This window comes from Ochlerotatus camptorhynchus, unplaced genomic scaffold, assembly GCF_037179485.1.
Source record: "Ochlerotatus camptorhynchus isolate MF236.1 unplaced genomic scaffold, CSIRO-AGI_Acam_v1.1 ptg000361l, whole genome shotgun sequence".
In the NCBI taxonomy this organism is placed as follows: Eukaryota; Metazoa; Arthropoda; class Insecta; order Diptera; family Culicidae; genus Ochlerotatus; species Ochlerotatus camptorhynchus.
In genome coordinates, this window is record NW_027040849.1 from 13,471,944 (window position 1) to 13,498,828 (window position 26,885).

Sequence of the window (26,885 nt, forward strand, 5' to 3'; positions counted from 1 at the left end):
AACATCCTTGCCAAGGAAGGATACAAGTCGTACAAAGCCAGTAAACATCCGAACCGGCAAATGAAGCAAGATTCCATGACCAAAAAGTGTGCAAAGCTCTTGTACAATCGTGTTTTGACGTAACACAAGGGCCTTGCACTTCGCGAAGAAGGCCATGATTTGGCAAGCAATTTTCAGTTGTGGCCTGAAAACGGAGCCATTCGTCACATCCTCGACGATGACATATTGCCGTTCATCCGAAAGCATAGGGGCAAAGTCATCTTTTGGCCCGATTTGGCCAGCTGCCACTACTCCAAGGTGGTTCTGGAGTGGTATGCTGCCAACAAGATCAATTTTGTCCCCATGCTAATGAATCCTCAGAATTGCCCGGAATTTCGATCAATCAATAAATACTGGGCAATTTCAAAGCAGCGACATTGACGAAGCGACGGGGCAGTCAAGGACATCCAGCAAATGCGGGCAGAATGGAAGAAATGCGCTGATTCCGTGTCCGTTTCCACTGTGCAGGCACTGATGGGCTCCATCAAGAGGAAGGTTCGAGATTTCATTTGAACTGGAGAAATGTAACCATCTAATGCTGCAACTTTGAAGTTTTAATAAAAGTACTGTAAAGCAATCATTAATGGACTTTTTAAACTTATTGAATCACGAATTACAGATTTTTTTGTGCGTATCAATTTACTTTTAGTCAGTGCAAAACCAACACATCGCAAGCGTATTCAAAAAAAAAATCAGTAAATAATTCAAAACTTTCCAAAAGTCAACGTTCGCGGCTGTCAAAGTCTATAAAAGGAAAAGGGATCATCCGAGTTCAGTTGAACTTTTTTGCTGCTATAGAGATATCAGCGTGAAATAAATACTGCTGCGAATCCTGAAGAACAGCACAAACTCGCTGAAACAAACAAAAAAAAACAGAAAATCTTCCCAAAACTGCAAACAATTGCGAAAACGGTGCAAGCAAAGGACAAACACGGCGAAAAAGTTGTCAAAGGTAAGGAGGAAACATCGAACAGATAATGTTTTGGTGTGCTGCTGTTATGTACCGACAACCATTTAGATGCTTCTGCTTTTTCGCTTCCTTCAGCCGGCACTGCAAGGCATGGATGGGATCATTGGAAAGGGAGGAAGGTAGGGGGGGGGGGGGGGCGTGCAGAGTTCGATTCCGATACGGTTGTTTTTTTCGCCAGTGTAGAATTTTCTGGTTGAACTCTCAACGGCAACGGTAACAAGCAATTTAAACAACTACCAATCGTGTCCTCCGGTTCTGAACAGTTTCTCTCGGCGGATGAAGGATGCCGATGGAGGACGAGGTTTTTTACACTGTTAATTTAAGCTACTGAAAGCTATGGACAAATGTCGATCAATAGTCAATAATGTGAGATGCTGTTGTAGATTCTAAACAACCAACATAAGCCGTAGAGCATTAGCCCTGATACTACTCTTGAAACATAATTTAGTTGTTCGAATGTCAATTATCGTGTTTCACAGTGTAAACCATCGTAATTCAGCTTCCGAACTAAAAAAAAACGGGCTTCGTAAGGATGAGTAACTGGACAAGGGAAACAGAAAACGTAACGTTCGTGCGCTAAGAGTTCGATTCCTGGCGACACACATGCTGCTCATGTCCGATGTGGTCAAGCACTTGCTTGCAAGGTAAACATCGCAAAAAGCGCAACCTTTCCAACCAATTTGAGTGGTATTGTTTTTGGTGAGTTGAAACAAAAACAATCCCCCCTCCAGCGATGACGACGAGGACGACGTAGGGCTTTTCATTCGGGATAAAGAAAGGCATTACAATCGACTTGCCCCGCATTGTCCACTCCTCGCTGGAGACACATTTATCATGCTAAACGAAAAATAAAAATAACGGGTTTCCTTACTTGGTGAAACAACGAATAACGTTGAAAAAATAGTCTCAAGATACCTGCAATGACATTGAGACTGACTCAAGAGTGAAATTCTATTCAACCATGCTTCGTCAACAAATCCACAAAAACCCATTCTCGACATATGTTGCCCATCCCATCCAAGCAGTAATAACCCTGCTGATCCCGGAAAAAGCATCAGCGTCAGCCCCATTAACCTCAAATCGCGTTACATTTGACGTAAATATGTATTTAATAACCCAGCCATAAGGATGAAACGTGTTCCTTTTGGTGAACACGATTTTCCTGACACTCCTCCAGTTTCCCGAAATTCCTTTCAAATGGCTCCAGGTCCACGCGAGCATGCGACACAATCGTCATCATAATCATCATAATCTTCCGTTTTTCTCGAGTGCTGCTAGAATGAAAGCAGTTGCTTCTGGAATAGTCAACGCGAGCCCCATTAGACATATGTCACACATACACTGGCAAGCAAGCGTTTACCGACATTCTTGGCAGGGACTGAGACAAATCCCGAAAGTTAACCCGGGAGGAAAGTTTCTTAACGTTTTTTTTTTCGTAAGATTAGCTCTGGAGGTGGTGGTGATGGCATTATTGTATGGTGCCTGGAAAAGCAGTTTTGTTCACCATCATCATGAATTACAAGTAAGTAATAAATTTCTTCCGCTTCATCTGCCATTTTCGGTTCGTGTTGGTTGAGTTCCGTGAGGGATGCCCTTAAATTATGACCAACTTCTTATTAATTTAGCGATCAAACTTCCTCCAGTGTATTGCACCACGCCCGAAAGGTATGCAATTTTAGTTTTGTCTACAATTAAGAATTTTAACAAATAACCATCCCTACCATCCGAACAGAACAAATAGTCAAACTACCAGAACTTGCCACTAGCTCAGAGCCTGGCACGTGTGAATGACTATAGAGTGCCCCATCCTGCGAGCATTTTGCTTCCAACAAAACCACATCCACTCACCGACCAAGGCATGACTTGTTCTTCTAAGGCAGAGGAAATCCAGTGGAAAAACTCCCGCCCAGATATGTGATGTGTTATTTGTAGCAAATCATAAAACCTCTCCCCTCGGACCTTCCCTTGCGGCATCATCCTAACAAAGCACCACCACTGCTGCTACATCACTCGCGACAATCCTGTTTCTGGGGGGGGTTTCTCTCCTACTTCGACGGAAGGAAAGTTCTATCCACAAGAAAGAGGAAACGTCTGAACAAATGTGCCATTAGCTATTAGATTATTGTTATCGTAGGGACGTGTTTCCACGGAGAATGGATGGCAGAAGAATGTGTCATAATGCAGCATTGTGGATCCAGCTCGCTAGAGAAAAGGGTAGTTTGTGTGATGAACTATGACTTCGCCCAACAGATGAGATTGGATTCGAACGTGGTCGGAATTCATGCCTTTTGTATGTTTAAAAAATTGCATGCCATTTTTTTTTTGGGAATGGCCCGGTACTTACAGTTCACAATCAGATGCGCCTTGGCGCTTATCTGTCCCACCGAGTTGTGCGCCTCGCAGATGTAGATGCCCTGATCGTCCTGGGCCACGTTCTTGATGATCAAACTTCGGTCCACTTCCAGGATCTCCGCTCGGCCCACCGGGATGTGACCGTTCTCCTTCTTCCACAGAATCTGCGGATGTGGATCACCCCCAACGGTGCACTGGAACTGCACCCTCTGTCCAACCAGGACGGTGATGTCCGTTGGTTCGTTGATGAAATATGGCTTCACTGAAAAACAGACAGAGACAGAAAGACAAGTTGATTGAATTGAAAAACCAGATTATGCGAATGCTGTTTGCAGTCTGATGAGATTATCTCAAAAGGAACGGAAAATGACTTCGTTGGAGGAAATGGTCTTTCCCGCTCGTCAGCCCATAATTCGATTCCCCACGTCCAAGCAGTGCAGTCCTCCTGTTGAGGAGGGAATTGATTTTCCCCATTATTCGCGATGCAAAAGCCTTCCCAACTCTGGAAAAGAAAGGAACTTCCTTTTTGCGATTGATTCGATTAACCCCCCACGACCCTGTTCTGATGAGATGTGGGGGAGGCAGTGGTAAGGAGGAATCCTTTTTCAAGAGATTGAAAGGATGTCAACGCGCACGCCGGCTGGGGCACCCAGCACAGCTCATTTCCAGTCCGACATTTCAAAAGGTCCAATCTGATGCATATAATTTCGAAGTTGCTTCTTACGTCCAGATTTGTGACGAATAAAGTTCGACCCAAACAGTGGCTGAAGCCAGATTGCACCTTTGGCCATGTTCGTCCAGCTTTGGCGGTGGAGATGAGGGTGAAAATATGCAAATCGAATTGTGGAAAGTGCTCTGTTTTGTACGCACAAACGGCTCCGAAGAAGGTAGCCAGCCATCGAGCATTGTTTCCGTGGTGCATAGCGTCGTTGCGTTGCGGTTGGTGGGAATTTTGCGGTGCGATTCTGCCTTTGACAATTGCAGGAAGAAATGGGAAATAGACGAAGGAAATTGTAGTTGATTGATTGAATTTTGACGAATGATTGAGTGAAGGATGAAGGCTCTGGGATTTGAATTGGAATCGGGCGTTTCGGGAAATGGCAATTGGTTCGACACAATAGTGGATTGGGATTGGTGGGTGGTACGGTGTGGAATGGGTTGTGGATGAAGGTTTTTCTTGAACACTATGATGACACAGTTCAAATTAGTGATGTCTTGGCGCATAGTTATTTTTTTAATCGAAAATATTGTTTAGAATGGAACATGTTAGGAGGACATGGCCAATGTTTGTTACGTATTCTTTTGTTACTAAAAAACAGGATTGTTTTGTGTTTAAATTTATTAACGGAACGTCACGTTACTACCCTAGAAATGGGCAATTAGACCCAGATCCGTATAAATAATCCGGTTCTGTATGCAGGCGCCGGTTCAGGGAGAGGCGCCATCCGGGGTACTTCAGGTCGTGCTTTGTAGACAATGCACCATTGACACCTTTTTGCAACTTTGCGTTCCACCGTCCGAAGAGATGAGATGTGATACCGCTGACGAATTTCGTTGACCACTGTTTCGCTGTTGATGTGGCCAAATCGTCTGTGGTACCAGTCTACCAAAAGCTCCATCACATGATCATTTTTCGGCAGAATGACTGGATATTTCGCATCGTATGTAGCCAGGGGGAAGATTCTGTCCGACCTTCCATACGAACTACTCCAAATTCATCTAAAAACGGCGATAAACGTCGAATCGGACTATTTTTCGCCAGTTTCGGTGCCTGCCTTCCATTGACCCTTTTCGTTGCCTTCAACATCTCTATCTCATCGACATATTCTCTTGCTTGTGTAAGCCGCCACAGAGCCCTCTCTGCCCGAACTAGATCTTCCTGCTTCAATGCACGATTGACCTGCGTTGCTCCTTGCTTGCCGAACTCGAAATAACGATCCATAAAGGAGTACACATATGCCGTGGTTCGGAGCATTCGTTCCCACTTCGAGAAGCGATCACTTCTGATACATGGTTGTATCCACGCCGTTCGGTGCACATGTATGGCGCGTAATTCTTCGTCAGTGTTGACTGATGGCGTCTGCTGTTGTGGCCACTCATTCTCCGATTGATAAAGAAAATCTGGTCCGGTGAACCAACGGCTATCCGAATGAAAAATAGGGCCCTTTCCCCATTTCGAGGCCTCATCCGCAACGGTGAGTTTGGTGGGTATCCAGCGCCACTCATCTGGCTGCGTTTCTTCCAGGATTTCGCCAATTCTAACAGCAACGTACTGGCGATATTTTCGAGCATCTGAGTTGATCCAGGACAGAACTGTTCTGGAGTCACTCCAGAAGAATCTACGACCCACGGGAATTGTATGGTACTCGGCGATGGATTTCGCTAATCTGCTCCCAATGACCGCCGCTTGGAGTTCCAACCTGGGAATTGATAGTGGCTTCAATGGTGCCACCTTTGCCTTTGAAGCAACCAAAGAACATCATGGTTGGCCTCGATCGATGATTCAAAAATATGCGACACAAGCGAAGGCAGATTCGCTTGCATCCACAAAAATATGGAGCTGTAGCGTTCGATAACTGTCTCGATCGTATTTGGGAAAATAGCAGCCCGGAATTCGGGTTTTATTCAATTTTGTTAGTTGTTCAATCCATCGTTCCCAATGCACAAGTATGTCTGCTGGAATTGCATCGTCCCATCCAACTTGTGCTCTCCAAAGGTCTTGGATGATCATCTTGCCATGGATGAGCAGGTTTGATATTAATCCAAGCGGATCGAAAACACTCATAACAAATCTCAGGATACTCCGCTTCGTTACTATCTTCGTTGACTCTGGCAGCTTCACGAAGTACACAAAGACATCATCGTCCGTAAGCCAAGCCATACCGAGGACACGTTCCACTTGGCTTTCCTTGTCGATGCTGAAATCTTTCGTTGAGCCAGCTGTGTCTTCCCCGAGGAACTGCAACACCTTCTACGAGTTTGATCGCCAGTTTCGTAATTCAAACCCAGCTGTTGACTGCACCATTCTAACCTCCAAAGCCAGTTTGATCATGTCTTCTTCTTCGTCGCAACTGTCCAAATAATCATCCACGTAGTGGTTCTCTATCACCGCTGTCGCCGCTTCCGGGTATGCTTGCATCCACTCAATCGCGTTGGTGTTTTTTACAAAGTTCGCTGAACAGGGCGAACAAGTCGACCCAAAGATGGCCACATCCATAACATATATGTCAGGCTTCTTCGATGGATCGCTTCTGTAGAGAAAGCGTAGCACCTGTCTATCTTCCTCCCTGATCTTCAGTTGATGATACATTTCGCGTACATCACCTGCAATCGCCACCTGTCGCTGTCTGAAACGACACAACACAGTTGGCAATGACGTAAGCAGATCTGGGCCCTTCAAGAGAAAGTCGTTAAGGCACACTCCTTTCACCTTCGCGGCTGCGTCCCAGATGATGCGTACTTTCTTGGGCTTACGTGGATTTGTAACCACTCCGATTGGGAGGTACCATGTACGATGCGGATCGCTTTCTTCCAGCTCCTGAGACGTTGCTTTGTGAGCATATCCTTTGGTCTGATATTCGGCTATCTGCTTCTCCAAACTTGCCTGTAATTCCGGATGTTTCCGTACCTTTCGCTCGAGGCAGATCATGCGTCGTTCAGCCATGTCATAGCTACACGGTAGCTCCACCATGTCATACCGCCATAACAATCCAGTTTCATAGCGCCCATCCGTTCGCTTGACTGTTGTTTGTCGCAGAATCTCCTTCGCTCGCCGATCTTCTTCTGCTTCCGGCCCACGTTCTACAGAAACTCCATGATTCTCCATCGCAAAGTAGCTTTTAACTAGGTCGTGGATGTTATTTTCTTCCGTGCTCTTGCAAATGTGGAACACTGGAACCAACGAATCCGCTTTTGAGTTGCCGATTTTTCCGAAGACAGTCCATCCCATTCTCGTTTTCGCTGCAACCGGCCCATTTACCTGTCCTTCGCGTATTTTGAGTGGCAACGACAGGTTTATATTGTCTAACCTAATCAGGATTCTTGGAACGGCTTGGTCATAGCTTTTAAGCGGTAGTCCGGCCAAGTAAGGATAATACTGAGACAATTTGTCGTACTGTAATGTCTGTACAGGAAGATCTAATTGACTCACAGTGCTTACACCTCTCAGTGGGAAACTTTTGCCACTTTCTCCCCCGGAAATCATCAGATTGACTAACCGAGAATCAGATTCATGTCGAGAAAGCTTCCCTGTCCAAGTCAAACATAGGGGCTGCAATTCTCCTCCGAGATTCAACATATCTGCCACTTCCTTGTCTATCAATGTTGAAGACGAACCTTCGTCCAGGAAGGCGAAGGTGGATATTTTTACCTCTTTGCCGTGTAATACCACCGGGATTATAGGGAATATTGTAGTGCCTTCGATTTGACGATGGATGTTGACGACGGCGTCTGATCTTGACCATGCTCCAGCACCTTCTGGGTTTGCAGTCGGTTGACTTGGATGTAGAGAGGGATGGTGTTTTTTGCCACAACCTCCAATTCCACAGGTGCGCGTTGACTTGCAGGTCCACTTTCCATGGGGTACGAGGCAGATCATGCAAAGCTGGTGCAACTCTACGGCTTTCAGACGGTCTCCAAGACTGAGCGACTTGAACTTGTTACAGCCCTTGATGCGGTGCTTCACACTCTGACAAATGTAGCAAGGCCTCTCCGGATTATCATCCTTCTTTCTTGGCTGCTCGACCTTTCGTGGTTTAGAGGATACGTGCGCGTTGACGTAGACCTTCTCGTTGTTTCGCTTATCAGTCCCACTTACTCGAGGTCCGTCGAAATCGCTAAAATGTGCTACGTCGCTCGCGGCTAATGTAATTGCAGACATATAATCGCAGAATGCTCCCAAGTCTACATACCCAACATTTTTCTTATAGAGAGCCCAGTCCAAACGGAGGTGGGGTGGCAACTTATCGACTAGCTCTTGCAGCAAAGTTGGATTTGTCAAATGGGCTTGCTGGTTGGCGGCCTTGAGATGACCCACGAGATTTTGAACGACGAGACCAAAGTTTACCAACGTTTCGAGCCTTTCTGCTTTCGGAGTAGGTACACTACGTACCTTGCTGAGTAGCGATTGGACTAATCGCTCTGGGCTCCCGAACAATGTTTCCAGAGTTTCCATTATTTTCGGGACCGACGATGGTAGCAGCAGATTACTCCGAACAGCCTCCAATGCTTTGCCTTTGAGGCATTTCTGTAGCCTCATTAGGTTCTCTGCCTGAGAATAACCACACATAGCAGTGGAGTTACGATAGCTGCTCACAAAGAGTGGCCATTCGTCAGGACTTCAAGTGAAGACTGGGAGTTCCTTAGGTACGACTTGTCTGGCGGACAACTGTTGCTGGAATTGTCCCCATGCTGCCTGTTGATTCTGCAGTTGCTGCATCTGATTAGCATAGTATTCAGCCTGTTGCTGTGGCGCTGTGTGCTGCGAAATACTAGAGTGTGGTAGTGGCGGAGTATACGATGATGTCGTGTGCAACACAGATGGAAATTGAGATTGTTCACCGAACTGGTCACACATTGCCAATCCCGATGGGTGTGCTAGTGTGTGAGGTTGTCGATACGATGCTTGCGATGTCTGTGCTGGGTGTTCACTTGATCGTTGCTCCGTTGAACGATGGATGGTTGGCTCTTGTGATAAGTGTGATAACGGAGGTAAGCGAGACGGCGGTAACACGCGAGACGGCGGTGACACGAGAGGGCGGAGAGCTGGTGGTCTTTGTTGGAATGAACTCGTTTGCGACTCGAGATTCGACACCGTGAATTGTACACTCGATCGCAGTAACGGTGGTTCGTTTACTGGTGGGAGCGAGACAGGTGCCTGATCAGCTGCTGGCTTCGATAGCGGTTCTGGAAATAAGAACGTCGGTAGGGTTGTTCGCGGGACTAGTTTTGGTAGTACAGCTTCAGATTGCGGAGGTTGAGTAAACACCGACTGCGTGCATACTGGTTGTGTAAGCACCGGCTGTATGACCAACGATTGTGTTTGTAAAGAACTTTGTACGTGTGGCTGTTGTACTATAGCAACCGATCGTATCGGAGTCGATGCTGTGATCGGGTCTTTCATACCGGGTAGCGAACCCATACCCTCAGTACCAACATTATCGGCAATCCATTCGGTCGTTGGCTGACGTGATGGATTCCTGAATCTGTCATTTATCTGACTCTGTGGATTTTTCGAGACTGCACCTGTATACCTCGTCAGCATTCCTCCGCAAGGCTCGTTCGATCCAGTACCGATTGGAATCGGTGGAAACATATCGTTGACATTCACCTGAATGGGATTCCCTCCCGCTGCTTCATCCAGATCCTGTATCCATTCCTAGACCTGGTTGTTTCTACTCCTTCGGCTACGACGGCTTCTGCGACTACCCGCCTCCTCTTCTTCGGCTTCAGCAATAAGCAAGGCGTACTTTTCTTCGAGGTATTTTTTATCAAGAGCAGCCTTCGCTTCCATCCGAACACGATCCTGTTCCTGCTGCTCTTTTATCAGCTTTTCTTGAGATTGCTTCTCTTCCTCCAGTCGCATTAGCTGTAATCGAATCCGTGTCGACTGCGACATGTTGCTGGATCTCCCGGATGTCGAAGCATCACTGATTGTCCAGGTCAAGATACACTCCTTGCACGTCCACTTACCGGTGAAACTCTCAGCTACCTCCGCACACGTACGATGGTACCAACGACGACATTGGTCGCAAGCTACCATTGCTGCTACATGGTTGAGGTTTTTGCACAACTCGCAAATGCACTGAGGTGTCTCAGCGTTGGCCTTCGCCGCCGCTCCCGTTGTAGTGGGCATCGTAGATTAGTTCTCTGTACAACCTTCGTGATCTAATAATCCGCCTTCAGAAACATGTCCTCATCGAGTAGAATTCTTTAAAGAATGTTGGTGCACGAGACGCAGACGTAGATGTCACGGTTCTTTTAGCGAATCCATTTATTATGCGAATGCTTTAAAGCTAAAATATATAACACGATTGTAATTTACAGAATACCGATACTTAGCCCTAGGAGTACTCACAATTCTGTGACTCTAGTCGCACTACCCTGCGTCCTAGTGACCTCACTGTGATAGCCAACTGTGATGACCTGTTTTTAATTAGTTTATCATCTTAGTCATAAGTCAAACATTAGAGTTAACGTTTACTTACTGTCTGTCCATATTAGAATTAAGATTATCATAAATTTTAGTTCATTTAGTGGAATGTTTGCATGAATCTAACCTATAAGTATAATTCAAGTAGAATAAGTAATTCACCGGTATTTTTCTATAATATTTTGCATGAAAACTCACGAGACATTTGTAAGCACAGGAAAGGATTCACAAATGTTAGGAAATATAGCGTAATAACTTCAATAAATTCACTTTTAATCCGAACAACTTTCATCGGCATGCCATTCATTCTAACACATTTGACTTGTTCTTTTCATCTAATGACATTTCTACCCTGCATCGGCAAGCCTATTGTTTCTGATCTATCACACTGGTTCACCATCCCTACAGAACATTTCGTTTGGAACGCTAACGCTTGTAACGCCTCCCGCTACAGTGAATGTCCATGGCTCATTTTTTTATAAGTACTGGATCATCCGTTAATCAGAGTTCAATAACCTTTTTTCTGAGTTCTCAGCTCGAAAATGTTAAGGATTCAGAATGAGATGCCGAAAATGACTTGCTGCTTTTTAGTGGGATCCGTTTTCACGCCCACCTCAATGAATATTTGATGAAAATGAGTTTTTTTTATAAAATTATTCTACGTTAAATAAAGTACAAAATTCCAAATTTTACTTGGTTAAAGTGACCCGATGAATCTTTCAAAAAATCCTGTCCACCGATATGAATAAACCGGTTCAGAGTCGTTCAGCAAAGTTATCCAATTTGACCATCTCTATACTAGCCTACCCAACCTAGCGTCTTCGCCAACCATTTATTATCTGTTCTACATGCGAGTAAAAGAGATAGCAACGAATGGGAGCCAAATCAAACTCAGCAGAACTGTCGAAATTCGTGTGCACTGAACGAAACCATCCGCAATATAGACTGTTCCGTTAATTAAAAATACACTTTGTTAGTGAATTAATTAAAACTGGTGTAATGTTTTAGGCCATTTCATTTTCAAATGTTGTACCGAGTTATCTAACTTTTCCATTGACACTGCTCATTAACTTTTGCACAGTACCTTCACCTACCATTTTCACCACTTTAGACCAATCTTTCTTGAATTTTTCATTTTTTTGTATCCGATGGTTTCACATGTTTCCTAAGCTTTGCCTTTGTCAAAGCCCAGAAAGTTTCGTTAGGACGAGCCTCAGGGCAATTTGGCGGATTCACCTCTTTTGGCACATATGTGACTTTATGATTTTTGTACCACTCTACCGAATCCTTTGAATAGTGGCATGAAGCAATATCAGGCCAAAAGATTACAGGTTTGTCATGCTGCCTGATGAAGGGTAGTAATCTGTTTTGCAGACATTTCTTCACGTAAACTTTGCCATTAATTGTGCCTGTGTAAATGGTCGAGAAATTTTTCCACACTGGCATATCGTCTGCCAACGGCGGCGCCGGGATGTTCTGAGGCATAACATCTCTGATCACGCCTTCCTTCGGAAAGGAAGTAAAGCCGTTGGTCCCCGGTTCATTAGTTGATGGGTCGATAGGTAGGGTCCAGGAGTGGGAGCTGCCTCCCTGGCGTCGGTAGCATTGGTGCTCAGCACGGAAAACAAGATCGACGGAAAACAAATCAAGGAAAAAAAAAATCGTCTGCCAAACCAATGGTGTAAATGGCTTTGTCCGATTCAGGAATATCCTTTCCTTCGGGCGAAGTGTAGAACTGTGGTCCTGGCAGAGTCTTATAATCGAGTTTCACGTATGTCTCGTCATCCATGATTATACAACCCAATTTTTCCCCAGCATTGAGCTCTCGTCTTTACAAATGCAAATGTCTTTGCTTCGTATTGGTTGCTTCTGCTTCCGATGGGTTTCCAATCTCTATCTTTTCTTGGCCCGCATGACATTTGTTGCCGAAGTACCGATCTTCTTCGTCATGCTGATGGATGCTGCTTATAACGATCTCTTATCTTCCGGTCGATTGCAGGGTCAATGGGGCCAGGTTTTCTTCCACGCCTCGGAGAATCTTCGAAAGTGCATGATTCTTCATACTTCCATAATACGATTTATGCTGCTCCAACTCTCACACCCTCCTCCTTAGCCAGTTTTCTTAAGGAAAGTCCACTCACGGTACACCATTTGCGCACAATCCGTTTTCTTTGTTCAGTAGTAAGACCGCGAATTTAGACATTTCCTCGCAAAATATTAAAAAAAAAACTGACAACACGTGTTAGAGTAGGATGTAAACATCAGGATGCAGCCAGAATTTTGTGAAATATTTCACGCAGTTTTAAAAGACGGTTCATCGTAAGTGTATCTAACATTATCGGAATGGTCTTTACTTCGAATGATTATTGCATTGCTCGAGCCCTTTCACAGTATGCTTTCGAGTTTCAGATCATTGCCTTATGGTTGAAATCGTCATCAGCTGATCCATATGACTGTCATCCAAATAAAGGATGATATTTATTTGAAAATTTACTGTAAAACATACAGCGCTCCGAGGAGAACAAATTAAGATAAGGATGATTTGCAAATGGTTTGAATTAGATTTATAATTCGATTGTTTACATTTCCTTATTCAATAGCCATTAACAGCCATTCCATCACGGAAATATACAATCTTCGGTATCCACGCTTTACCAATGTTCTTACCACCTCTGATAGCGATGACCATATTGCCACCTCGTTTGTCAGCTAAGATCAGCAAATGACGTTCGATAGAATTGTTTACATCATCGTTTTGGATGATTTGCGTTATGGGGCTGAACCAATACCATATGCATTTCAATTTGGGATGACAATCATTCTACAGAGAGTATTACGTATTTCAACAGAGGTCCGTTCGCTTCTCGTATAAATGTTCATCCTGTATTCAAGACGAGCATCATCTGATCAGAAAACCACCGTCATCCGGTTGCATTAATTCATTCGAAAAGCGATTTCGATGTTTCGATTTGAATAGTCTGAGGGTTTATTTGAACAGAGGATGATGTTTTGGTGCAATGTGTGAGGAAAGTCGACGGCAGATTTAGTTTAGGTTTCGTGCTCGCGATCGAATCGCTATCAGCAGTTAGCTCTCCCCAACTAACATTTTCAGCTCTATAAGCCAACTTTTTCACTGTTGTGCTGTAAAGTAGCTGAAACTAAGCTACAGATACAGCTACAAGCAGAAGCTAGGAAAATAGTTTTGGAGAGCGATTACTCAACATTTTCACAACCATTGTTCAATTTGTCAGAAGCACTGAATAAGAGCAGCCAATAAACGCTAATGTCACTTGTAAGCACATTTTAATCAACTTTCAACTTAAAGCTGCAAAACAAAGCTAATAAAGTGAATATATTACTCATTTGATGGCTTCTACACAACCAACCACTCTTGCTGAATAACATAAACCTCAAAATTTAAACAACCTGTACTCAGCTAACAAACTGTATTAGCGCTACTTTGGAAGCATTATTACAGTCAACCAGGATTATTTTTAGACGTGCAGTTTCACAAACTTTACTCTGCTCCTTTACAAAGCTGAATTAACTAGCCGAGAAAAGTGATTCATGTGCACTATTATAAAGCCTCTACCCAGCGATCTTGTTGTATAAGGGGCATGTAGATTTGTTTACATCATTTCAAAGTGTTGGCGTAGCTAAGTTGGTAGTGTCTGTTTAAAAGACAGCTGTGTAGTGATTATTGGATCAACGGGAAAAGGTTGAATAAGCGCCTTTCCAGACCACACACAACTAAACAGCATAATAACTGCTGTATAGAAGCGTAAATGGATATGCAATAAGAGCTTGTCCCAACCGTCCCAACAGCCATAAGTAGCTGACTAAGTTCGCCAGATTTGCTTGTAAAGAGGTTGGGTAAAGGTTTCCTCATATCGTATAACGTTAGATTGCAGCTTGAGGCTGTATAAATGAAACGAGTAATCGTTTACTTTGTGAAAATTGTTAGTTGGCTCGCACAGTGATGCCAACAATGTAGAATTTTCAAAAGTGGATAGTTAAACTAAGTTGTGTAAAAATCATTTGTTTTATGAAATTATTAAACTCCGAAGAACTTCGAGCGTAATTGGTTTTGTAAACAAACACGTTAGTTGCCGATTTATCGCGAATAAAAATTCAATCTTAAAAACTATTCACACAAACAGGTAGAGGAATGATTCCTCTATCATTTGGTATAGTTTGTTTGCGAGATTGAGCTTTTACTCGCGAGAAATCGAAGATTGACGTGTTTGTATTCAAAAGTAATTACAGTAATGACTCGATTTTGTCAACACCGTCAAGCATCAGACTTTTATCTTTCAATAATTTCACATAACCTTAATTCTAAATCTGTCTCATTCATCTTCAAGATGGATGTTTAAGGTATACTTTGGTGCAAATAGACCGCTGAAAAGCGCATGGCTTTTGTAGAACAACGTAGAAGATGTTCAAAATGGGGGCTGACAAAATCGCGTCATTACTGTACACCTAAATCATTAAGTTCTCTGGAACTGTCATTGCTAATTAACACACACATTTTTCGTACTAGATTGCAAATTTTTGATGAAATGCGAATTGCAAGAACCTTGCAGACAGTTTGCAAGTGAAATCTTAGCAGCGAGCTGTCAACTGTTTCACATCAAATCATTGTGAGTTTTCAAATGTTAGAGCTATTCGTAAAGACGGCGCTACTGTAGCTCTTTACTCTAATCGAAAATCCCATAAACAACCGCCATTCTTTTCATGAAAAATTGTGGTAGAAACTTGCTAAGCAATTCAAGAGCTCCCATCCTTTCAGTTTGGGTCTTACTAGCCCTATTTAGAATCAGGTTACTCGATATTATCTAAATATTTTCTCTCAGGAAAATATGTTTGATGATTTCTGGAGGACTGATATGGGTGAAGTAAGATCTATTACTAAAAAGTTTCATAATATGAAATCTTCAGGTGATGATGGAATTTCCTTTATTCGCATCAAAAAACTTCCAGAGGGCATCTTGTCTTTCTTGGTACAATTATTTAACAGATGTTTCCATTTGGCATACTTTCCTAATAAATGGAAAAATTCAAAAGATGTTCCAATTGTGAAGCCGGATACAAATCCAACTAAAGCTGCTAGCGACCGTTCAATAAATTTACGAACCCTTGTTGAAAAGATAATTTTGAATATAATGATGCTTCACATCAATACGAACTCAGTTTTTGCAGATGAGCAGTTTGGATTTCGCCATGGGTATTCAACTACTCATCAGGTGTGGGAGCTGCCTCCCTGGCGTCGGTAGCATTGGTGCTCAGCACGGAAAACAAGATCGACGGAAAACAAATCAAGGAAAAACAAAAGCTAAGTTAAGAAAGTAACTAAATGGTGTTTTTGTGCTTCGGATCAGTATCGACAAGCCAGGAGCCGACCTTGAAGCTTTAGGGCTTCGAGCTCGAGCTAGCCAACATAAGAGGCGAGTGTAGCCCACCCCAGACGATCTCCGTGGCTAGACCAGAGTGCATGTGAACTTCCTATATAGACTGTATCTCGAGAACCTGGCCATATAGAACGTTGCTGTCTCGAGCAAAGTTGTTCAGGTGACCAAGTCCTTTCGGATGGTGGTTATATTATTTAAGAACTCTCTCACTACGCGGCGCTAGTGTGCACATGAACTTCCTTAATATGTTATGTCTATAAAGCTTGTCCATATAAGATGTTGCTGTGCAATGTGGAGACACGAAACGGAATAGGGATGACGTGTAGAGAGGCTGTAAATCGATTTCGGACACGATTTTAAGATCCAAGATGGTGGTCATCGATTCAAGAAAAACTGTCAAATACCTTACAATATGGGTATTTTCGGAAAGGGAACAACGTGATAGGCTGGAAATCGATACCAGACGCCATTTTGAAATCCAAGATGGCGGCCATCAGTTCAATAAAAACTGTCAAATACGCTACAATATGGGTATTTTCGGAGAGGGGATGACGTGTAGAGGCTGGAAGCAATTTTGGAATCCAATATGGTGACCATCGGTTCAAGATCTCAAAAATCAAAGATCTTATGTCTCAGAGCATCTGAAAACAATACAAGGACCGAAAGGGGATAAACAAGGGTTCTCAATCATGTTTTTTTTTCCAAAAACGAAATTTACAGAGAGCAAATCTCCCTGGGCATTATCGTGGCAACAAGAAAGGTTGGATGACCCGAGAGTTATTTGAGGACTGGATAAACGACTGCCTCTCACCACAGTTGGACGAGTTTTGTGCAGCCAAGAACGTTGGTTTCAAAGCTTTGCTGCTCCTTGATAAAGATCCGTTGAATCCGCCCACAATAAGCAATCCCAAATGCCATGCCACCAAAGATCACGTCTTTGATTCAAACCCTTGATCGAGGCATCATAAAATATTTCAAGCTGAAGTATGTCAAGAGAAGCTACAGTTTTATTCTGGAAACAGCCGAGAATGTAGGCCTTTCACTAGCGGATACACGAAAGTAGTTCAGCATCAAGAATTGTTTCGACTGCTTGGATTTGGTTCTAAAGGACATAAAACAAAGCACGTTGGTAAACTGCTTGAAGAAAATTCTTCCGTCGTATTTAGCGAATTCACAATGCAATGAAGACGACAACGAAGATTTGCGAACTGGACCCATCTACAATGAATATGGATTATATTTTCATCCCACCACGGCAGAAATCGAATACAAAATAAATCAACTCTCCGAGTTTTGCCTCTGCAAATTGGACAGTAATGTCGAACAGAGTGCAAAAATCCAAGATTTGCTCGAAACGTTGCCATCTTGCTCAATTATACGTTATACACATTATACAAACTATACGCAATATGCTTGGTATGCATTATTCAGGAAAACTTATGCGAGGCAAGATTTTGAGCTTCAAAATACCCTAAAACATTAATAAGACAAAATTAATCTTCCTAGGTCCACGTTAACTGTGCTGAACTGAAACGAGGCTGTCCATAGCCACTAAATATCCTTTCGAAAGCCAATTGCCACCATTTTAGATCCCAAAATGGTGGCAGACATCGATTTTGGGCCTGTACACGTCGTCCCCATTAATAGTTTACGTTAAAGCAAAGACCGCCATCTTAAATTTCAAAATGGCGTCTGGCATCGATATCTGATCTCTACACGTCGTTCCATATTCAAAATCAATGCCCATATTTTGAAATTTGACAGTTTTTCTTGAACCGATACCCGCCAGCTTTGATTCCAAAATGGCGACTTGAATCGATATCCAGCCTCTACACGCCACCCCCTCTCCAAAAAATACCCATATTGTAGGGTATTGGACAGTTTTTCTTGAACTAATGGCCGCCATCTTGGATTCCAAAATGATGTCTGGCATTGGTTTCCGGCCTCTACACGTCATCCCCTTTCCGAAAATACCCATATTGTAGCGTATTTGACAATTTTTCTTGAACTGATGGCCGCCATCTTCGATTTCAAAATGGTGTCTGGTATCTATTTCCAGCCTCTCACGTCGTTCCCTTTCCAAAAATACCCATATTGTACCCATAACATATTAAGGAAGGTCATGTGAACACTAGCGCCGCGTAGTGAGAGACTTCTTAAATAATATAACCACCATCCGAATGGACTTGGTCACCTGAACAACTTAGCTCAAGACAGTAACCTTCTATATGGCCAGGATCACGAAATATTCTATGTTGGACCTAAGATGGCGGTGGAGTGTTGATCGCTATTTCAACTAATTTCAACGGGTACATTGATCCCACTCCGGTAAATGTATCTCTAGAACAGCTTTGGGTTAAGTTGAAACTGCATCAATGTTCAGTTAGTATTGGTGTAATTTACCTTCCACCTGATCGCAAGAATGATTTACTTAGCTTGAATAACCATATCGAGTCTATCGAAGCGATACATTCACACCTTGGGAATAACGACCATGCTATTCTTCTTGCCGATTATAATCAATCGGGACTTATCTGGAACACACCAAGCAACGATCGCCCTTCCCTAGATGCATTGCAGTCTCACATCTCTATTGCTTGCGCCTCGTTACTCGATGGCTTCAATCTGCATGGTCTGTATCAAGTTAATTATATTACTTATCAGAACATGCGAATCTTGGATTTCACTTTGGTGAATAAAGCAACGCTCTCTCGATGCCAGATTGAAGCAGCTGTAGAACCACTCTCTTTTCTTGATGCCGATCATCCCGCTTTTGAAGTAACTAATAGTCTCGCACAGTCTACTGAATTTGAGAGTTTCCCGGACGAACCTGGACTTGACTTTTATAGCGCTGATTTTGGAGGATTACTTGAAGCGCTTTGCCAAACTGACTGGCACATCCTTGAATTCGCTGAAGATATTGACCTTGCTGTAGAGTACTTCACCAGTGTGTTGAAGAGTTACTTGGTTGATTTTGTTCCACTGCGCAGGCCATCTTCGAAACCACCTTGGGGAAATATACATTTACGACGACTCAAACGTCTAAGATCCAAAGCTCTCCGAACCTACTGCCAGTCTCGTTGTCCTTTTTCCAAGCAACATCCACTACATTTTTGGAAATTTGTCGACTCTAGACGGAAGGAGAATGGGTTACCCGTTGAGATGTTTCTAGGCGATGAAGTCGCCACTTTCGCTTTGGACTCACTCACTTTGCCACTCACTTTAGAAGGGCATTTAATGATTCTACGTCGTCTGCACGTCAAATCTCAGAAGCTTGTAGAGATACACCTAGTGGGGTCTGTTCTCTGAGAAGCTTTGCGATCACGTCGAATCAGGTGGACTCCGCAATAAACAAATTGAAATACTCTGTGTCCAGTCCAGATGGCATACCGTCATGCATCCTGAAAAAATGCGGCGAAGAGTTGATTTTCCCTCTTACGACACTTTTCAACAGATCATTACGGAAGCGTAGTTTTCCCACAAGCTGGAAAACATCGGTCATGATCCCCGTGTTTAAAAAGGGGGATCGACAGAACATCGAGAATTACAGTGGAATAACTTCGTTGTGTGCTTGATCGAAGGTTTTCGAAATCATAATAAATGATGTACTTTTCGACTCCTGCAAGAATTATATTTCTACGGATCAGCACGGTTTCTACCCCAAAAGATCAACATCTACCAATCTCGTCCAGTTTACTTCGGTTTGCATACGCAACATTGATGCTGGTGCTCAGATCAACACCGCATACACTGACTTGAAATCAGCTTTCGATAGAGTTGACCACGGAATATTACTGAAACGTCTAGGAAGAATTGGTGTCTCGGCGGATCTTGTTAGCTGGTTTGTATCATACCTTACGGATCGTAGCCTCACCGTTAATATCGAATTTTAATCTTCGGAACGATTTTCAAACTTATCTGGCGTGCCACAGGGTAGCAACCTGGGTCCTTTGTTATTCTCACTCTTCATCAACGAGCTTTCTCTCGTACAAACATCTGGCTGCCGTGTGTTTTACGCTGATGACGTCAAAATATACATGATCATTAAAGGTATCGAGGACTGCTATGCTCTACAATTGCTGCTGAATAGTTTTGCTGATTGGTGCACCGGGAACATGCTGACGTTGAGCATCCACAAATGTAACGTTATATCGTTTCATCGCAAGCTCAACACGATTACGTATGATTATTCAATTAATGGTCAGTCCCTTGAGCGTTGTCTTCAAGTTCGTGATCTTGGTGTCATCCTGTATTCAGCGCTGACCTTCCGATCGCACTACAACGATATTATCTGTAGAGCCAACCGACAGCTGGGATTTATGTTCAAAATATCCTGCGAATTTACCGATCCTCTCTGTCTCCGGTCTCTGTACTACGCACTGGTGCGATCGATTCTGTAATCCAACTCTGTAGTATGGTGGCCGTACCAGTCAACCTGGACTGGTAGGAACGAAGCAATTCAGAGAAAATTTGTGAGATATGCCCTACGACGCCTTCCGTGGCGAGATCCGTTAAACCTACCACATTATGGAGATCGATGCAGATTATTGGGACTGCAGACGCTTGAGCAGAGACGGAATGATGCCCAAGCGGTGTTTGTAGCTAAACTTCTCACAGGAGAAACTGACGCACCGGAGTTACTAGGTCAACTTAACTTTAACGTTCCTGAACGATTACTTCGCCAACGGAACTTTTTGCTGCTTGAGCCCCGTAACTCTTTGTACGGCCTTCAAGATCCTGTCCGCTTTATGTCGACTAGGTTCAACGAAGTCTACATCCTCTTCGACTTCAACCCTACTGTGGCAACATTTAAGCGTAGACTGACTGAAGTGCATTAATGGATCGAGTGAGATTCGTTATTGTGAAAGGTGAGTAATATTCAATTGCTCCTAAATTGTAACGATTATGCTATCTGTATCCTTTTTTTTATTTCTCGATTCACCACTGCCGACGAGGATTGCTTCGGATGATGAATGTCCAATGGAGCTGATAGAATTATAATTTTTTTTATATTTTTGACTACAGTTGATATTTGAAGCCATGTTCACTTTATGTTATGTTCACGGATGTGCTTGTTTTGTAATGTTTGTACTGTATTGTGAAAAGATATGGGGTTTTTACGCCATTTAAATTGGCTTTTCCCAATCACATTCATTAAGACGACAAAAAGTTAGATGAATAAATAAATAAATAAATAAAATAAAAAAAATCCATATATTATAGCGCCCGTGATAAGTTACATAAAAGTGAAGTGCCTCTAGAGGCGTAGTTCCCAATTAAACCTGAATCCGATGATGAAAAAAAGCAGAGGCTTTAGATGAGAAAGAGATAGCAAAATTGAACGATACTGTTGCTAATCTCGACGGGGAGGAAGCGGGGGTAGACATTGATTAGGCTACTGTAGGAGAAAAAGCGAATCGTATAGAACAGAAAAAAGAAGGAAATGGAATTGTCAATGAAAAGAACTGATGAAATTTTGGATAATTTTAAAGAATATGAGCAAGAAAAAAAAAACGATTTAGAGCTATCAATCACAGCGTTTAAAGATTTTGTTGTTGAAGCATATGATCAAGAGAGAACAGAAAATCAAGCTAGAAGAAGAAAGGAGGAAGGAAATGGAATAAATTAATGACCGAAAACAACATTTGGAAAAACTATTGGGAAAACTGAACGAGAAGGTAAAACGGGGACACACAAAATAGTCTGCCGCTCAGTTGGAAAAGGACAAACCCTATGAGTCTGAGTCAGATGAAACCTCATCATCTGAGAGTGAAGAGAAGAGTCCAAGGAAACCTAAAAAGTAAATATGTCAAACACTGAATGAAAACCTTAAAAGAAATCGAAAAATGGAAATGACAAAGATAGTTCAGGTGAGAGTTCGCACAAAGAAAGTGAGGATGATAAATAACTTTTCCGTTTTTCGTATTAGGGGTGTGAATAATTTCCAACCCCCCCCCCCCTCTAAACTGTCGACGTAGTTATTTAATAGCCCCTTAGTTAAACGGGACCCACGTCTCCTTCTATCTCATCGCTGGTTGTCAAGGTGGTCACGCGGTGATCCACTTTTAACCGCTGACTTGCTCCTGCTCACACCACGCCGTCCGAAGCTGTAATGAGCAGGGGTACGACAGCAGCGCTGGTTAATACCTTTTCAGGTTCAAGCAGAACAATGTGCATCCCAGTGGTACTCGATTATGACGACTGGGATTGAGAAAAAACGTTTATTTCATGAAAACAGCGATAAAATTATCATTTGTACATTTTTCAAAAGTTATTTTTAAAGAAAAACGAAAAAAAATATGTAGGGTAAATGGCTTTAATGTTGGCCTATGGATCTAAGATTGGGCCCATCTCAAAAAATCTGCAATTTATCAATTGTATCTAGATGATTGCGTCATTGGGACGGTACTAATGGATATTTGTGGTCGCTTTTGAAAATTTAGTCGATTGCTGAATTTATGCATGGGACCAAATTAGGGTCACTTAGGCTGACATAACATACGTTTCCTCTTTTCCAGCAGATTCGTAATGTAATATCCTATTGATTGGCGTATTTGGATTTTATTTTCATCTATAAATGGCAAGGTTTCAAGCGTTCAAAACCTAACACTATTTCACCACAAATATTGTTTGATTTACACTCCAGTAAAGTCGACAAAGACGTAGTTCTACGTCAAAAGTAAGAAAAAATCTCAGGCAAAAAATTTGTTTTTCGGTATGATTTTTCAAAAAAATCTGACATCTCAGCAACTATATGAGCTAGAAAATAATCATTGTCAGCAAATTTGTTTAAAGTAATTCCCTCTACGATTTTGCTTAACATAACAAGCCTCAAGCTCATCTTAAACAAAAAATAAATTTCTCATCTCACTTTTAAGGGGATACATTCCTAAACTGGAGTTTTGCAGGAATATTCTTGAAAACAAACTTCTAGAATCTACTATTTTAACACAAATAATAAAACTCGTGTTTAGATACTCCTGGCACCACTGTGCTACGCAGTAAAAAGTGGTTTCAAAAAGGATCATCAAGACAAGCAATGTCCTAAAAAAGACGTTCATGACCATTCAATCGCACTCAGATAGAGAGAGAGAGAGTAACTTCTATTAAAATGAAATTTCTAAAAACATATGTTACTTGACTCAAAGACAGTTGATCCACCGTTGTTACCAACAGCCACATTTGCATTACTTATCCCTCAAACAAGAAATCACGCATTCCAAACAAAGTCTCAAGCGATATAACCTGATCATATCACCATCCTCAATTTAACACGCCTTGCGGATTTTATTTTAATCGTGCGGTGAAACCACAGCTTCTGCCCAGTGGCCATTGCGTGAGTTCAAAACTCCAGATCAGAGGGGCCATTCACTTTGTACCATCCTTTTTCGAAAATTGCAACTCAACTCGGTTGCGCGATTTATGCGTTTCGTACTCTACTGGATTATTTAATGACCGGCCCTCGATCGCTCGACGACGACGACGACGATGACCGGACAGTGTGCAAGCATACCTTGAGGGGACACGAGATCCCGCATCCGTCTGCCTGCTGCTGCTGTATCATGCAAAATAAGGTGCCAAGTAATGGAGTAAGGTTTTTATTATTATTTTTTTCAGTTGATAAATCTTGCAGCTCAGAGTGATAGCTGGGTCGGAGATATAAGTACCATCGATATTTACGGTGTAATTGAATGATGCGGTTTACCGTTTTGCGCACGATAGTGTCTAAGGGACCAACGATTCCTGAAATCGCGCAGATACCGTATGAGTGGAACGATTCGTTTCGCAGAACCCTTTACATTTTAGCATGCCAGTCGTCATCGTCGTTCCCGAAGCAGAGCCAAGAAGGTGATTTATGCCATGAAATCAGGCTTTTATCATTTTCACGTGCATTTTCTGACGGAGTTCCATCATTCGTCTTGCACAGCCCTTTTCCACGCAGGAAAGAAGGCGTTGCTACTTCCAACACTCACTTCTTCGGATCTGACGGGCGATGTTGATGATGATGATAATGACCGAAAGCGGCTGGCGCAGATATAAAGTAAACGGACCGATACAAACGTGGGGCTCCGCCTCAATTACATGGTAATTTTTCGAAAAAAAGGAAGAGTTTAGATTCGCTTTGCATACAGGACAAGGCATGGCATTCGTTTGGTTTGCGATTCATTCGAGATATTTTTTATAGTGACCCTTCCGGCTGCCACTGTCCGCTTTCCGTGGTGGATTCTGATTGATTGATATCGAGTTGAGTGAACCTGCAGAAGGCGTAATTTAAGTGATGTTTGCCAAAGGCCAACTTTGCTTCATATTGGTTCAATGTGAGCCATGGAACGGTTCGTTGGAGGAATCGTTTGGCATTATTTGATTTTTCGATTCGAAAACTTCAACATTCAAAATAACAGCAATATCGGATATAGGGTTCGGGTTGGATAATGTTTCGACTCCCCATCGGCATCGAGTATAGAATTGTACTTTCCACACAATTATACTAATGCAAAAATGGTGCAGGCATCGAAAACTCTCAATTAATAGCTGTGGTAGTGCATCTAGAATGCTAAGTTCAGAGCACATAATAAGCTAATAAGCTTGAAATGCGAAGAAAAAGCAGTAGATTAGTAACGTTGAATTGTGTGATTAAGTTATTTTTTATCAAGAATTTCCTTGGATATTTTTTAAATGTTATTATGTTTATGATCTTGAAATAAAATGCAAACCTGAATCAATTGGAGTTCAATTTTCTTCGCTTTCAAAAATACCGCTATTTTTTCGGTGATTTTACGTGTCTGCTCTTGGGTTAACTTTAACCCAGAGGAATAATTTTACCAGATTTGCATTAATTCATTCATGCCAATACTCATCCAATATCAACCACCCGCTAGGCAATGTTTTGTTTGTCCAAGTCTGGCCTTCAAAAAAGGACGTCCATGATAGACATCGGCCAGATAACCTACTAAAGCGTTTATGCAAATCAACGAAACTGCTCTTTTGCAAGTCGTACGCTCGGTTGGCAAGGCAATCTTATTCAAACGGTTTGTTCTAATATTTGCCCATCTATACCGTCGAGCCAATTGTCTAATGCATTATGGTTTACCGAAACCGTTGTGGTATGCAATATTTTTTTACTATAAATAGAGCATATTAGGTTAAGCTTGAATCAGTTTCAGTTCATGTGTCTTCCACATCATCCACTCAATCCACTTAGGTTCCAATAATCGTTCAAGTCGAAGTCAAAAATGAAGAGCTTCATTGTAGCGTTGTTTTGTATTTCTTCCGGTAAGCATCCCTTGTCTAATAAAAAGTGGCCATGAGGAGAAATTACCGTTTCCATTTCCTTCTTCAGCGTTCGGTGACGTGAGCGAGCTTTTCCACCAGCACGACTCATTGGCTCATCATCTTCGAGAACAGAACCAGCACGGAGAAACATTCATCTTGGTGGAAAACCCCGTGGCCACCGAATTCGGACTGCCAAACGGCAACGGTCACTTTGAGATAATTGAAGTTCAGCATAACGAAGCCCATGCTGATTACCAGGGACCGTATCACTACGAAAAGCCGAAAGTGCAGCTGGAATATGTGACCCCAGTTCCAACCCTGGAGGTCTTGTCTCCAATCTTCAAAGATCAACCGAACGTCTATCTGCCACCAAACCACGGTGCAGACAGCTTGGTTAAACGTCATGCCAAATATATCGCTAGGCGTCGAGTTTGAGGTGTAGTGAAAAGCTGTACCGTAAAACGGGGTGAAGTCGATCATTGAGCTGTACTGTATTCGACGTAAACACATTCATATCTGATCAAAAATAATGCAAAACTTCTGTGATCAAGTACACCTCACTGATCAACTCGATCCCGTTTAACAGAAGCTGTATGATTATGTGAATTTAATAACGATAATGTAAATTTGTTTGTGATATTCGAACTGAAACATTTTTAAAATTAAAATCTCTCAACAACAACTGTACTTGATACTTTTAAAAAGCTTTATCAAATCAATATAAGGATAATAACAAATCGACTAAAGTTTTCACTTGTTGCGTAATTTTTTTAATTGATTTTTTTTATAATATCACTTATTTGTAAAGGCTCCATTGCGTTAGCTTTGCGGAGCCATAATTCAATGTATAATAGCATTATTTCTTATCGCGGCTTACTCGAGGTTAAGGACAACAAATTTTTAACAGGTTGGATGTGGACTTGGGATAAGGTACATGGGAGTGAATTGTCGTTTTAACCTCCTGCGCCGTTGCATCGGTGAATGAACGTGGAAGAAACACTGCAGTGTGTACAAGTGCTCTGAATCTCGAAAGGTGAATGGACATTTGATGAGACAACTGAAACGAAACACAAAAGGGGTTATGTTGGGAGAATAATGAGAGGACTGACACATCAATTAAAAAAAAGAATAATAAAAAAAAAACTGCTAAAGACTCTTAAGTTCTCAAATCGGTCCGGTTTAGAAAATTGTAAATCAGCTTCATACTTTCGAGATCGCGGCTAGCCAGAACGTCTCTAACGGGTGTAGCAGGTTGCATTCCTTGGGCCCTAAGGGATTCACGCAATTCAGATTTGGCAACACAGTATAAAGTACAAGACCAAACAACATGCTCGATGTCGTGGTAACCGTCACCACAGGCTCATAAATTACTGTCTGAGAGCCCAATCCGATAGAGGTGTGAGTCAATTGAAAAGTGATTGGACATGAGCCTAGACATGACGCGGATAAAGTCACGGGCCATGCCCAACCCTTTAAACCATGGTTTGTTCGACACTTGTGGGAGAATAGAATGTAATCATCTTCCCAAATCACCATCATTCCACTTATGTGGCCAGTTACTGAGGACTTGCTGAAGAGCCATTGGAAAAAAATCATTGAAGGCGATTTGTCGCTCGAAAATGTCACCTTCCATAGCGCCCACCTTAGCCAACGAGTCCGATTTCTCGTTACCCGGAATAGAGCAATGAGA

The 26,885-nt window shown here is 42.5% G+C and overlaps 2 protein-coding genes across 2 annotated transcripts in view; one reads left to right on the forward strand and one right to left on the reverse strand.

Moving 5' to 3' along the window:
* Positions 1-26,885, reverse strand: part of LOC135709432 (protein sax-3-like) — a 798,478-nt gene that overhangs the window by 120,250 nt on the left and 651,343 nt on the right. The window contains exon 5 of the mRNA XM_065231751.1: positions 3,354-3,623. Within this exon, the coding sequence (XP_065087823.1) occupies positions 3,354-3,623 (270 nt within the window). The remainder of the gene's footprint in view (positions 1-3,353; positions 3,624-26,885) is intronic.
* Positions 25,143-25,630, forward strand: LOC135709549 (uncharacterized). Its single transcript, XM_065231942.1, has 2 exons — positions 25,143-25,195; positions 25,263-25,630. The coding sequence occupies exons 1-2, from the start codon at positions 25,156-25,158 to the stop codon at positions 25,628-25,630; spliced, it is 408 nt and encodes a 135-aa protein (XP_065088014.1). The 5' UTR covers positions 25,143-25,155.

Coding starts and splice junctions, on each gene's coding strand:
- LOC135709549 (XM_065231942.1), top strand. CDS start 25,156: ATGAAGAGCTTCATTGTAGCGTTGTTTTGTATTTCTTCCG. Junction 25,196..25,262: donor GTTGTTTTGTATTTCTTCCG/GTAAGCATCCCT, acceptor TTCCTTCTTCAG/CGTTCGGTGACGTGAGCGAG.